The 15,617-nt window shown below is 41.4% G+C and overlaps 1 protein-coding gene across 1 annotated transcript in view; it reads right to left on the reverse strand.

Moving 5' to 3' along the window:
* LOC144754200 (E3 ubiquitin-protein ligase TRIM39-like) overlaps positions 1–15,617 on the reverse strand; it is a 155,579-nt gene that overhangs the window by 121,155 nt on the left and 18,807 nt on the right. Inside the window, exon 4 of the mRNA XM_078641787.1 lies at positions 8,704–8,726. Within this exon, the coding sequence (XP_078497913.1) occupies positions 8,704–8,726 (23 nt within the window). The remainder of the gene's footprint in view (positions 1–8,703; positions 8,727–15,617) is intronic.

Below are 15,617 nucleotides of genomic sequence, written 5' to 3' on the forward strand. Positions count from 1 at the left end.
AATGGCACTCAGGGCTCGACTGGCCATAGCGGGCACCGGGCGTTTCCCTGGTAGGCCGCTAGGGTGGGGGCCGGTTCTGGGCCCTTTGGGGCCGTTTTTGTTACAGGGGGGTCCGCAATATCGGCCCCCTGTAACAAAATCAGCCGAAACTGGCCCTCGCAAACTGCTCGGCTGCACTCCCCCTCACCCCAGGGGGGGCCAGCTGAGCAGTTTGCCACGGCCGGTTTCTGTTCCCAGTCCGGCCCGGATGGCACTATTGATAGGATTATGACGGCACCTTGTAGTGATAACCCCACACAAAGCAGGTAGTGGTTTAACCATGCGTGATCCAGTTAAACCAGGCTCTCTGCAGTATGTCAAGGAACAAAAAGTTAGTCCAAAAATTAAGATCTGACTACAAACTAGTCCTTAAGTTAAGGAAAAGGGAGCTCCAGGAGGAGTGTGGGACAAATTATCTTTGGCCGCGAGTACATCCTATAATAAGCTTTTCTGGGAAACTGTTAATTCGCCATTTCTCAAAAATGAAGCTTCCCCAGACTTATTGTCCTATGTTAGCTGTGAGGAATGGGTGATGTATTTCTCCAGTATTTTTAATCCACTAAATCAGGATGTGTTTTAAAGTTGTCGTTTAATAGATTGTAAAAGGCCAATTATTCCTCTTAACATTACGCTTGATGAGGTTGAGTTAGGAATTAAGGGTAGTAAAGGAGGAAAAGCTCCGGGTCCTGATGGTGTCCCCATAGATGTTTATAAAATGCTACTGGATCTATGGGGACCTAGACTCACTAGAGTTTTTAACTATGCAGTTACCGAGGGTACCTCACTTACTTGGGGTCAATCGATTATTATCCCAATTTATAAAAAGGGGAATAAATCAGAAGTTAAAAGTTGCCGTCCTATTTCCCTCCTAGACTCCTCAGTAAAGGTGATGAGTAGAGTTTTATTAGTAAGATTGGAGGAGTGGGTAATGGAGAATGAGATTTTATCACAGGTTCAATATGGGTTTTGAAGAGGGCTAGGTACAACAGAACAATGTATTAATTTAGAGCTTTTAGTGGATAAATATACGAGTGCTAAAAAAGGGAGTCTATTTTTATGTTTTGCAGACCTTAGTAGAGCTTTCTTTTGACCTTGTAGATCATGCCATTCTCTAGCCAATCCTACTCAATCTCAGTGCCCCGGACTCTATTATCTATTTGCTCGCGAGGTTATATGAGAAGTTAACAACTAGAGTCCGGTATGGCCAACGGGGTGAGTGTACACCATATTTTAGGGTCAAACGAGGCATCCACCAAGAATGTGTTTTAGCGCCATTGCTTTTTTCTTTATTCATTAACGAAGTTGATACAGTTCTTAACCCCTTCGCTGCGGGGCTTATTCCCCCGCTGTGCTGGTGGGGAGGGGGGTGCGCACAGCACCCCCATGCTCATGACGAGCTGAGCTCGTCATGAGCTGCAGCGCTCCTGTGCTCATGATGAGCTCAGCTCGTCACAGGTGTATTGACTCCCGTGGAACGCTCAGCACAGCGGGGGAATTCTCCCCGCACCTGAGCGTTCCACGGGCCATGACGAGCTGAGCTTGTCATGAGCACCGGAGCGACGTGGCTCATGACGAGCTCAGCTCGTCATGAGCGTCCAAGGGGTTAAGTTGGTGCAGGCGGATGCACCCCAAGTCACAGGTCAGGCCATACCGGTTCTGCTTTATGCAGATGATGCTGTGCTATTATCCAGAACTCCGGTCAGCTAACAGCGACTAATAGATAAGTTTACAGATTTTATTACTGGAAGGAAATTGCGAACTAATAATGCAAAAACATTCACTATGGTATGTTGTCTAAAACCCAAGAAACCTAAACCATATTTTGTGGATAATGCGAGAGTGGAAGCTGTTAACAATTTTTGTTTTCTAGGGATTAGTTTTTCTGGTAAGGGTAATTGGTCACACGAAATATCTAATGTCCGAGCAACAATGTTAAAGAGGGCACACGGAGTCTTCCGGTTTGTAACCAAATAGGGGGACCGCCGTATTAAGGACATGATAGATATTTATAAAGCAAGATGCGCTTCAATTGCATTATATGGCGCAGGGGTGTAGGGCCATAGTTCTAGTCAGGCAATGCAAATAGAGGAAATTTTCTTCATAAAACAACTCTTATGCCTGCCAGCATCCGCATCCTCTGAGATTGTACACAGAGAAGTGGGACTAGGATACCTATCTGATGTGATTGCTTTGAGACCTCTAATGCTCTGGAGACCTATTTGGGCTAAAGAGGAGACAAAATATACCCAAATTATTATTTGGGATTGCCTCCAATTGGATAATAGTTTATCCATTCATTCGTTAAAATATGTTGCAGATGTAAATAGGGATTTATTTAGTATTAAGATCCAGGAAAACCCAACCTTTGTGACAGGCCTGTCTAAGCAAGAAATGAAGGCTATATTTCTGACTAATAAAAATGAGACCCGTATGAGAACTGTTGGGAAGCAATCTACATTCCTGTTGTACCAATCGATTTTAGACACTGATGGCTTCCAAAGTGTTGAAAAGATAGGAGGTCCACAACAAGGTTATGTTCCAGGATAAAGTTTAATCCAAGACAGGTGGAACAGCTTAACAACCACCGACTGCTAACAGGCACAGTCCAGCTCCAACTGACCATTACAGAATCCCACTGACAGAACTCGAATAGAACATTCTACGTTCTAAGAAGCTTGCGTGCTGAGAAGCACACAAGCAGCATACAACACACCTCCCTCCCCTAAAAAAAAACAAAAAAAACTAAGCACAAACATAATCTTTCATTTTTACAGGTGGACGCGAAACACGTAAACTTCTTCTAGGTACAGAATCTGCAACTCTTTGCACAGACTCATCTTGACCAACAGGACCAAATTCGACAACACCATGATCACACAAAACATCAGTGTTGTTGACAATCTCCTGTGGACCAAGAGTGGTGACAACAGGTACGTCAGAACCAATAGGCAGAGTCTTCTGTGAGCTTTGCATAGCATTGAAATCATCTAAAAACAATTGATCATTATCCTCAACATAAATATGAGAAGAACATTTCTTAGAATTCATTAACGATTTGTCAGATCTAACAACAGGCACACGTCTAAAATTCCAAATTTTCCCCCCTTCAACACGTACAGCCTTACTGAATACTTCAATCACTTTAACAGGATCCGACCACTTAGCCCAATTCTTAGCAAGTGAACTTCCAAATTTCACACGCACCAAATCACCAACTTTGACCTTGTGGCGTGAAACCCTTTTCGCAGAACATTTGCCCATTTTCTCTTGATAAATTTTGACACGTTCTCTCATTTCCTTGACATTAAAACCAGACACAGCAGAGTCATCAGATTTTAACCACCAAGGTAACAGCTTTGATCCAGCTTTGCGACCCCTGAATAATTCAAAAGGAGAACACCCTGTTACAGAATTGGGTGAGATGCGATAAGTAAGCAAAGTGGCACACAATGCTTTTTTCCAATTCAAATTATTCTTAACAGCTAACTGAATGGATTCTTTAACAACTCTATTAAAGCGCTCAGTCTGACCATTAGCTTGAGGATTATAATTGGAAACCCTCTTGTGAGAAATACCATGTTCTTTAAAAAATATTTCAATCTCACTGCTAATAAACTGCGTTCCATTATCAGAAATAATCTCGGAAGGAAGACCCTCACGACTAAAAATGTTGTTAAGAAAATCAATAACCTGACTAGAGGTAATTCTTTCAACAATTTTAACCTCTGGCCATTTCGAAAAATAGTCAATTAAATCTAATCCATAAACCTCTTTACAACCAGGCAAATTTAAAGGACCAATAATATCAATCCCTAATCTTCTCCAAGGTCCTTCCGAATACTCAATAGGAGTGATTGAGGAGGACAAAGGTTTCACACTTTTGTCACTATTGGAACAAGGTTGACAATTCCTGGCCCATCTATCCACAATAGCATCCATAGAGGGCCACCAATAGTACTCCCTTAACCGCCTCTTAGTGGTAGACATGCCCATGTGGCCCTCGTGGGCAATCCTAATCAAATTTTCCCTGACTGAAACAGGGGGAATAATTTTGTCACCCCTGGTGATAATGTTGTCAGAACACATAAGTTCATCCTTAACCTTAAAAAATGAACTCAAATCGCCTGACAACTTCCTTTCTTCAGGCCAACCACACTTCAGATAGGTATTAACCAAACCCAAAATATTATCCTCTGACACAGCTTCCACCCAAATATCTTCATTGATAACTTTTAAATCATCAACATTTATGTCTTTCGTGGTGTAGGCTATGTCACATTCATCAGAATGTCCATCATCCTGATGGGGTAAGGCTAATCTGGACATGCAGTCAGCATGCACATTGAGTCTACCAGGAATATACTCCACGGTGCATCGATACTCTTGCAATTTGGCCGCCAATCTGGCCAAACGAGCTGTCAAAATCCTTCCACCACCCGCAGCTAACATACTCACCAGTGGCTTATGGTCGGTTCTGAGCACAAATTTAGTACCCCATAAAAATTGTCGGAAATGCTGGGCTGCCCAGGTACATGCTAATAATTCCTTTTCAATTGTTGAATAGTTATACTCAGCACCTTTCAATGTTCTTGAAGCATACGAAATAATACTTTCTTCACCAATGCCTTTCTGCATAAGAACTGCCCCCAAACCAGTATTGCATGCATCAACTGAAACAATACATTCTTTACCCACAACAAATGGTTTTAAGAAAGGTGCAGAACAAATTTCCTTTTTTAACACATCAACTTGCAGTTGCTGTTCATTACCCCATGAAAACTTTGCATTTTTTTTTAAGTAAGACTCGAAGGGAAGACACTTTAGAAGCATAATTTCTTACACATTTGCTAAAATATTCAGTTAAACCTAGAAAAGAAAACAATTGATCCTTATTGATAGGGGCAGGGGCTTTTGAAATACTGGCGATATGATCGAATTTAGGTTTAATACCTTCCTTGGAAATCTCATGCCCCAAATACTCTACCTTCTATTGTCTGAATTTGGACTTCGAGAACTTTAAAGTCAAACCTTTTGATTGTATCCCACCCAAAACAGCTTTAAGATTCTTATCATGTTGCACAACATCACTGCCAAAGACCAGAATGTCGTCTTGGAATGCAATGGCACCCTTACAGCCCTCCAACACTTCCTTCATTAAGGGTTGAAAGACAGATGCGGCACTCGCAAGACCGAATGGCATATGCAAATAGCGAAACATACCCTCAGGAGTAACAAAAGCTGTTAGATTCCTAGATTCCTCATGTAGAACTACTTGGTGATATGCACTAGCAAGATCTAATGTGGAGAATACACTCGCACCAGAGAGGGTGGAAATTAGTTCATTAATTTTCGGTAAAGGATGCATGTCAGTCCATATCTCTTTATTGAGGCTGCGAAGGTCCACACATAAACGGAGCTCGCCATTGGCCTTTAAAGAAAGAACAATAGGGGAAACCCAAGGAGATGACTCGATGGGTTAGATGATATTTGATTTAACTAAATCATCGAGAATACCTTTCAATTTGTTACGATATGCCAAAGGTACATTTCTGACCCTATGCCTTACAGGTACTGCATTGTTCTTAAGAATGATTTTGTGTTTAAATTGAGCATACTCACCTAATTTCTCTTTGAATACACTGGGGAAATACTTCTTAATGTTATCCACAAATTCATTGTCACTAGGGGTTACAATGCAAACAGGCCATGAGATATTCGGGTCAATATATACAGGAGGTGAAGCATTAGGATCCAGTTTGATTCCCATCTCTTTCTGGTGGGGCCAACCTAAAATCGACTCCCCTTTGTTAGCAATATAGATTTTAGCTTGAGTGAACCTGTCCTTAAATTCTACCTTTGCCCAAAAGAAACTAATTAATTCGATTTTATGGCCCGAATAACTACCAGGTTTGATATCAGGACACGTGAATTCTCTATTGGGCCACAATTCCTCAAAAATATCTTTCCCAATTATAGAATACCATGCACAGGAATCCACTAACATGGAAACTTCCCTTCCGTCAATGTAAAACAAAGCAGATGGAAAACTTTTGCAATCATCAGAAGATATACATGAAATACAGTTGAACTCACTGAATTCTGCATCAAACTCTTCTTTGTCTAATGAAATACAATTTACTTTTTGAGGCGAACGACACATTTTCCCAAAATGACCAGTTTTTTTACATTTTACGCAAATCTTATTTAAAGCAGGACAACTTTTAAAATTCCCCACATGGTCAAAACTTCCACATCTATAGCATATTATAAATGTACGTCTATTATTAAATCTATTTTCTTTCATGAAACGTTCTTTTTTGAAAGTGGGGACAACAGATTTCTTTTGAAAAACTTGACCTTTGACAACAGAAACTTCAGGTATAGACTCTTGGATCTTGACTGAAAGACCCTGACTCTGACTTCTTATTTCAGTCACGAACTTCTCTGATTGTTCGATACCCTTAGCTATGTTAACCACAGCTTTAAGCGAAGTTTCAGTTCCTAACCACAATCTTTCTTGTATCTTCTTGCTTTTTGTCTTCATCATAATTTGGTCCCTAAGAACCTGTTCATAGTTGATAGTGTCGAAGGCACAAGATCCAGCCAAAGCACGTAACGCAGATATATAATTCTCAATGGACTAGTTTTCTTTTTGTGCTCTTGAATAAAATTTAAAACGTTCCATCACAGTGTTGACTTTTTTTCCAAATATAATAGTAAGTTGCTTGACAGCAATTTCAAAAACATCAGTTTCAGAATCAGAATCTTCCAAGGGAGGCAAATCTGATAACTCCTTGATGCCTTGACCACCTAAAGACAACCGTAATAGATCTAATTTCCTTTTGGACGAACACCCATCTTCCTCTAGAACACTGACGTAAGCCAGGAACATGGGATACCACAAATCCCAATCCATTTTAGGATCACCTGCCACTGGTAGAAAATGCGGTGGAACCATAATGTTTGCCATGACTGTTGACCAAAAAAAAAAATTTTTTTCTATAAATAGACTAGTTTAATTGTTAATAAACTATTATAACTGTTATAAATTTTGAATTTCTTAAAGTATATAAAAAAATTTTTTTTGAAGTATTGCTGTTCAGAAAAACTAATATATTTTTTTCAAGAATTTTATTGTTGAAACGGAGAAAATTCCAGATCAAAAACGTTTCTCAGACAGAAATGTTGTTTAAAACATGCTGTCCGCCGGCTTTACGAATTCTCCCCAACTAAGATGGCCGAAAACGTGAGAAGACGTGATAGCGTCACTCCCACAATGCCCTGCAACTGTGACGATCACTCAGAGAAGGATATGCCTGACGATCATGAAGCAGAGAGAATGATGAGCCTCAAACGTTCTGATTGCGCAGCAAGAAAGGCGAGGCGCTCGAGCCCATACAAGTAAGTTACCGTTATTTTGAAGAATAACGACGTTATTTTAATTCACAGTCTCCCACGTTAATTTTGTATTTTAAGAGTTTGCTGTGATTTGTATTTTAAGTGTCTGCCGCGGGTGCCATCAAGTGCACTGATATTAAACTGCCGCAGAAACGCAGGAGTGTTTACACTCGAAAATACTTGAAAAGGTTCCCAAATAAATTGATTAAAGACAGTTTTTTACAGCCGCTGGTGCTATCAAAGCACAATTAACAAGAATGAAAATCTTACTTTAATTGGAGCACAAAGTGAACGCTGTTCCTTCTTGAGTATCCTGATTTCTTGCAAGGTTGCTCCCACTGTCGCCAATATGTTGAAAAGATAGGAGGTCCACAACAAGGTTATGTTCCAGGATAAAGTTTAATCCAAGACAGGTGGAACAGCTTAACAACCACCGACTGCTAACAGGCACAGTCCAGCTCCAACTGACCATTACAGAATCCCACTGACAGAACTCGAATAGAACATTCTACGTTCTAAGAAGCTTGCGTGCTGAGAAGCACACAAGCAGCATACAACACAAAGCTATTTGTTATTTGTTACAAGGCCCTTGGATCGTTTTGTACTAATGAGAATGAGACTGGGCATTGCTCATCACTTAGTTGCATTTCCTGAAATGAAAATACGGCCTGTCATTTCATGCCCATGTGATGAGTATTCTAAACAGAACACTATGCATTTTTTACTTTTTTGTGATTTTTATTTGTATTACAGACTCGCCAATTTGAAATCTCGGTTTAAAAAATATACTGTAAGAACTACTAATACTGCTATGAACCTATTGATTGCACTAAGAGACCCCGAGATCTGTTTTTATGTTGCGACATTTATTTTAAAATCGATTCATGCGAGGAAAAGTATCATGTTTTTGTAAATCGTTTTAACTGATCTTAATGTATTAATTAATTAGATGATGTTTGTGTAATTGGATCTAATTGTTTGTACATGTATATGTTTCTTTTTTGGTTGCTACACATGCCGAGTAAACCTTGTTGAACCGAATCGAAGAGAGCTTCCTGATAATGCAAAGAAGTTTTCCAAGGACTTAAGTTTTTGGGGAAACAAAGGTTTTTTTCCGAGGACTTAATATTTTGTTTGAGGATGCAAAGTGATTTTATGAGGATCTGAAAGTTTCCTAACACTGTGAGCTCAGTAGTGGCATTAACACACTGCAGCAGCAAGACCTGCTTCTTACACACTGACAGGAGGAAAATAAACCAACCATACCTGATTAGGGTGCTTCTGACATCCTGCAAAACAGAAAAATAGACACAATGAAATCAGTTTCCACAGGGGATGTTCAAGTTATGGAAGTATTTTTAGGATTCAAACACTTCTATCTATCTATGGTTAGAAAACAGTGACTGGGATCACATGACACAGCACATTCTGTGGTATCGCATGACTAAGCACAGGGGGCCAGATGTACAACCCTTTTTAGCGCTTGCAAACGGGAGATCGGCCCGTTTGTGACCACAAAAAAGGGTCCTGGCATGTACAAATGCTATTTTGTGAGTCAATGACTCACAAAATAGCACTTGCGAATCTCGCTATTAGGAAGGGGCGTCCTTTTCTAATAGCGAGACTCAATGCCATGTACTATTGTTTTGCAACTACATTTGCTGCCGCTAAACACTCACATTTTAACACCTACTTCAAGCAGGTGGTAAACCACTCGCAAACTTTGTGAGTGTGTGCGAAAATATATTTTAAGAGCAGAGCAGGCAGTGGTCCCAGGGACCACTACCTGCCCTTAAAAATGAAACTGAAAAATTTCATTTTTCTTTTTTAAATGCATTTTGTTTTCCTTTAAGGAAAACGGGCTGCATTTTTTTTTTTAAACTGCTTTATTTTAAAAGCAGTCACAGACATGGTTGTCTGCTGACCCCAGCAGGCCACCATCCCTGGGAGTGCTAGCCATCACCAAAGGGGTCGCAAATTGTGCTTGCACCATGAATTTTAATGAGGCATCCAATTTGCGACCCCATTGGGAATCGCAAACAGTGCCTGAGACACTGTTGTACATTCACTTTTGTCACAATTCGACGCAATTTGCGACTTGCAAAAGTGAATGGTTGTGCATCTGGCCCAGAAAGTGATATTCTGAATGAGGTCACATGACATAGCAGAAACTAATACTCTGAATGGCAATGACACAGCACAGTGTCATTCTGAATGGAGTTGCAAAACACAGCACATTCAAATATTCTGAATGGAGTCCCTTGGCACATTGCATGATGTTCTCTACATGGTCACCTGCATGGGTATCATTTAGGGATTGACAGGGGTTGCAGCTGCGACTCCTGGCTTCAGAGGTAGCAAAATCAGTTCCAAGAAGATAGAGACAGCTTATCCTTAAGGGAGTCATGCTTCACCTTCGTTTTCAGCCAATTCTTAATTACACTAATAGTGAATACTAGCTAGTGGCAGTGGATTCCTGCTAGTGGCAGATGTTTTAAGTTAAAAAAAATGTATGCAGTATGCATGCTGCTGGATGAGTGTTTTGTGTGAAAGAGAGTATGTGTTTGAGAGAGTATGTCTGTAAGTGTGAGCTCCTTGTTTGTGCTTCTAATCGCTGCCACAGTCTTGAACTTGCAGAGACTCTCTTGTCCTTAACGTCTCCAAGCCTACACCTCGCGGAACCCGCTACGCGGGTCCCGCTTTGCTCAGAGGACTGAGCGCTTGCTTGCTGTGGGGACAGAGGGGTGTGCAACAGGGCAGGGCTGCGAGCGTGGAACCCGGGACTCGCTTTCCCAGGAGTCCCGGTTCTTCCACTGGCCGTGACAGCTGGCCCGCTCTCCCTGACCGCCCCGCCCACCTCCATCCAGCAGAAAAGGCGAGGACGCCTTAGCGTCGTGGGATACTCCTTGTTTGTGCTTCTAATCGCTGCCACAGTCTTGAACTTGCAGAGACTCTCTTGTCCTTAACGTCTCCAAGCCTACACCTCGCGGAACCCGCTACGCGGGTCCCGCTTCGCTCAGAGGACTGAGCGCTTGCTTGCTGTGGGGACAGAGGGGTGTGCGACAGGGCAGGGCTGCGAGCGTGGAACCCGGGAATCGCTTTCCCAGGAGTCCCGGTTCTTCCACTGGCCGTGACAGCTGGCCCGCTCTCCCTGACCGCCCCGCCCACCTCCATCCAGCAGAAAAGGCGAGGACGCCTTAGCGTCGTGGGATACTCCTTGTTTGTGCTTCTAATCGCTGCCACAGTCTTGAACTTGCAGAGACTCTCTTGTCCTTAATGTCTCCAAGCCTACACCTCGCGGAACCCGCTACGCGGGTCCCGCTTCGCTCAGAGGACTGAGCGCTTGCTTGCTGTGGGGACAGAGGGGTGTGCGACAGGGCAGGGCTGCGAGCGTGGAACCCGGGACTCGCTTTCCCAGGAGTCCCGGTTCTTCCACTGGCCGTGACAGCTGGCCAGCTCTCCCTGACCGCCCCGCCCACCTCCATCCAGCAGAAAAGGCGAGGACGCCTTAGCGTCGTGGGATACTCCTTGTTTGTGCTTCTAATCGCTGCCACAGTCTTGAACTTGCAGAGACTCTCTTGTCCTTAACGTCTCCAAGCCTACACCTCGCGGAACCCGCTACGCGGGTCCCTCTTCGCTCAGAGGACTGAGCGCTTGCTTGCTGTGGGGACAGAGGGGTGTGCGACAGGGCAGGGCTGCGAGCGTGGAACCCGGGACTCGCTTTCCCAGGAGTCCCGGTTCTTCCACTGGCCGTGACAGCTGGCCCGCTCTCCCTGACCGCCCCGCCCATCTCCTCTTATCCTCCCTACAAATACGTTTAAGGCACGCTGCGCGGGAGCGCGCGGGAGCGCCCGGGGCTAAGCCCGGGCAAAGGGCGGGCCGTCTATGGCCGTCCGGGGCCGATCGTGGACGGGACGGGCCACCCTATTAACATCACCGCCCAAAAATTGAATCCTTGTCAAAAGGTTATTTCTGTTTCATCGACAAAAGAGGCAAACTAATCTTTTACCAGTAAGGAGGATCTGCCTAGAGTTTCGCGCTGACTCGTACAACATACCAGGAACACGACTCACCGAGAATTTCATCAGTAATACCATCGGAGAATCACCAACAGGAAAGTGAAATGGGTCTAAAAAAACTACGTTCACGCACAATATTTATGAAGCGAATGGGTACTGAGGAAGCAGTCAGGAAATCTACAGATAAAGCAATAAAACCTGGTCGAAGTACTTTAACCCCGGCAATTAATGAATATTTTTCTGCTATACCATCAAAAAAGGAACCTGATAAGAAAATGCCAGACATCGAAACTAAACTCAAACCACTCCTAAGCACATGGCTTCCATTAATAAGTCCAACCACTCCTCGAATGATCCAGAATTAACGGACTATAAAGCTACTCTCTTGAAATCCTCAACTCCTATAAGAGGCCATGGGAGTCTATATAAACTAGAGGACCCAAGTATACTTAACTTAAAATCAGAAGAATATAGTCCTGAAATAAAGTTACCTCCTATAAGAGGCAATGGGAGCCTACATAAATCAGAGGATCCAGGTATACTTAACTTAAAGTCAGAAGAAAATAGTCCTGAAATAAAGCTATCAAACACTCTTTCTAAAAAAAACATCTGAACAATCTCAAGAACAAGACTCCTTCTTGGACCCTTTCTTAACTGAAAACAATAATCCTGACAAATCCACAATTCCACTATCTAAGGCTCTCTTTTCATTACAGGAAATATTAGAATCGGTTCTCTCCTTCCTAGGAAACATCCTTGAAAATTCAGATCAAACTTTGGATGTCCAAATAGGTATCCTAAAGTTCCTAGTAGAAGAGAAAAAGAAAAAGGAGTCCTCAAGATCAACGGAAAATCAATTAAATAATATCACCAAGCAAATGGAAAACGGTCCCAAACAAACAAAATGTAATTCTACTACTCAGACATCAGAAAAAGACCTAATAGAAACATATAAAAGGAAAAAAATCGGAATCTCTAAATGAATCTACACTCTATTCTTTGAAAAAATTATTTAGAGAAAAATCACAAAAAAAGCTAAAACAGTTTCCGATTTTCATAAAACATAGAAAAATGGATACATATGATAAAGACTCTGCTAAGGACGACAAAGATATTAGTACAAAAACTAGCCCAGAAACTCTAGAAGGAGGAATAACAACAAATAAAAATAAGGAACGCGAGCAAGTAGGAAGAAATAAGAGGAGAAAAAAACCTTTAAGAAGGATTCACAAAAAGAAAACCCGCAAACTAAAATTCCAAAAATCTAATATACCTCAAATAGATCTAGAGGGAAAAAATGGAGAGATCACTACGCCACATACTACTAAAAAAGAAGAATCCACTAAAGGAAATATTATAGAGACAATGCAAATATTGAACCCAAGAGCAGATGAATATCTCCCAGCCAGGACACTCATAAAGATAAGACATGAAAATATCGGCGCTGAAAGAGGCGACGAGAGGAACCTCCAATGCAGTGAAAATATACAGTCGAATGTACTTCAGTTCGAAGAACTTTTTCCCACCGATAATATGCCACTTAATAGAGGCAGGATACTCAATCTTTTGCAAAATATATGGCCTCTCCAATCATTGACCAGCAATGAAATAGACTTAGTGACTTTCCCCAAAAGAGGTTATAATAAAATCGCACTGGTCTCCTTTTGGTCACCAGTATTACCCGGGATCATTCTCAAGGAAAAAGAAATAATACATAGATTTGGATACGATGTAATTGAGAAGGTCGAGCCCAAAGGAAACAAAATCTATAAAACCTTAAAAGATCATACTCAACCAATCTTTAGTCCACAACCAAAAAATACTCTTAGAGCTTTCCCGGCGTCGGAAGACTCAGGAGTAAGCTACTTAAGAGGTATGCGACAAGGAGAGGATACCTTGAAAATCCAAGTGAGTAAAGGGGAAAGGGAAGTTTGGTACTCGGATTCAAATGAGAACAGAATTACTGACATTGATACTGCGAAGTCCTGGACCTGGTTATCGGGGACACTGAACTGCAACAAAAGTTCTAACCGCCTGAAGCACCCTGTTTAACCAAGGTCTAAACTTAACATCGTGGAACATGGCAGGGAGAACAAAAAACAAAATGAATGAAGTCCTCAATAATCAGCCTGATATTCTGACTCTACAAGAAACTTGGGCAATAGAACCCTTCTCACAGAAAGGCTATTATGTTTACAACATACCAGCAAAAGCAACTAATCGGGGCCATGCTAAAGGAGGTTTGGCTATCTTAATGAGGGAGGATTATCTATGGGCTCAGGAGATAGTTGAGACTAATCATGACAATCTGCAATGTATTAAGCTTTCTTTAAACACTCACAACATGGCCTCACAAAGTGCAATCTTGCTCTTTAATATATATGCCCCCCCTGGAAGAAAGCAAGACACCTTATTTGTAGATACCATGGAAACTATCATGCAAATAATAGAAGTCCATATGTTTCCGTCGTACATAATCATGGGTGATTTCAATGGTAAAATCTCAAACTCTGAAATCAAAAAGTGGGAAAGAATATTTGAAGAGGAAACATTGGACTTTTCAACTCCCCAATTCCCCGGAGCTATTCACTCTAATAAAAGAGGGAAAATGATGCTATCAGCACTATTTAACATAAATGGGGTAATCTTAAACGGGAACATTGAAGGAGATATCCCGGCATCATATACTAGACAGGGAAACGGGACCCCTTCAATTATAGATTACATCATCTGTGGCAAGGATCTATTTGAAACCATCACGTATTTTCACTCCAATTTCACACCCGACAGCGATCATGCCGTGATACAACTAGTTACCAGTTGGACAGCTCACTCTGCAGCAGAAGGACAGATGATCCTCTATAGAAATGCAACCTTGGTAAATTGCGAACAAAGACGTATCTTCTGGAACTCATCACTTATGGACAAAATAACAGATTTGATCAAACATATACAATTATTAAGGAAATCTTATTCAGATGACCCTATAGTAAACTTTGAGAGTATGCTCAAGGAATTCAAAGAGGTACTATCAAAAATGATACATCAAGAAAATACAGGTAATAAAATGAAGAAAAATACAAACAAATTCCGAAACACATTAACAAAGAAAAAACTTAAACTGATACGTGCTCAATATTTAAATCCTTCTCTTACAAGAAAGAAAGAAATAAACAAACTGAAAAATCAGCTGAGAAGAGAGAAAACAAGTAAGAAAAAAACTTTTCAAGATCGCAACTGGGTTGATTTACAAATAGCTGCAAAAGAACATAACCAGAGAACATATTGGTCCTTAATAGCTAAATTAACCGGAACAAAAAAGAAATTAGCTGTACCGGTTCCGCCTAATGACTGGGAAATTTATCTGACTGATCTTTACAAATCAAATATGGTTGAACTACAAGAAAATAGCGTAGGTAAAATAAAGGAAAAACATAAATCACTAATTCCTAAAACAACGGCAATAATGGTAGAATCTCATATTCGAAAAGCTAGAAGCACAGGTGCCTTCGGCCCCGACCAAATACCGATTAAGGCCCTGCAGGTAGATCCTAAGGAATGGAGTCTTATGTTAACACCATTTTTTAACCATATTTTGATCACTGGACAAGTACCAAAATCATGGCAGGGGAGCATCATTATCCCTATACATAAAAAAGGTAGCAAAACGGTAGCAGAAAAATACCGCCAAATAGCATTGATGGACGCCACTGGAAAAATTTTCGCTGCGGAAGTATTATATCATCTGAAAAATTGGGCTTTTTCGCTGGGTCTAATACCTATGTTTCAGGCCGGTTTTAGACCTAAGCATTCTGTTACGGACAACATTGCAATTATACAGGTCATCCTTGACAAATATGTAACACGAAAAATTCAGATTGTCTATACGGCATTTATAGACTATTCTACTGCATTTGATCGTGTCGATCGACCCACATTATGGAATAAATTGAGGAGTTTCGGAATCAACGAACATCTGCTACAGGCAATAATAAGCCTTCACACCAAAACCTGGTGTCAAGTTCAAATGGGGGGCGAAAAAGGCTTAACGAAAAGAATAAACACAGCAAATGGTCTTAAACAAGGATGTCTCCTAGCCCCTATGTTATTCTCCCTATTTGTATTTGTATTTGTATTTGTATTTGACTTATATAGCGCACG

Source organism: Lissotriton helveticus, chromosome 5_1, assembly GCF_964261635.1.
Source record: "Lissotriton helveticus chromosome 5_1, aLisHel1.1, whole genome shotgun sequence".
NCBI lineage: Eukaryota > Metazoa > Chordata > Amphibia > Caudata > Salamandridae > Lissotriton > Lissotriton helveticus.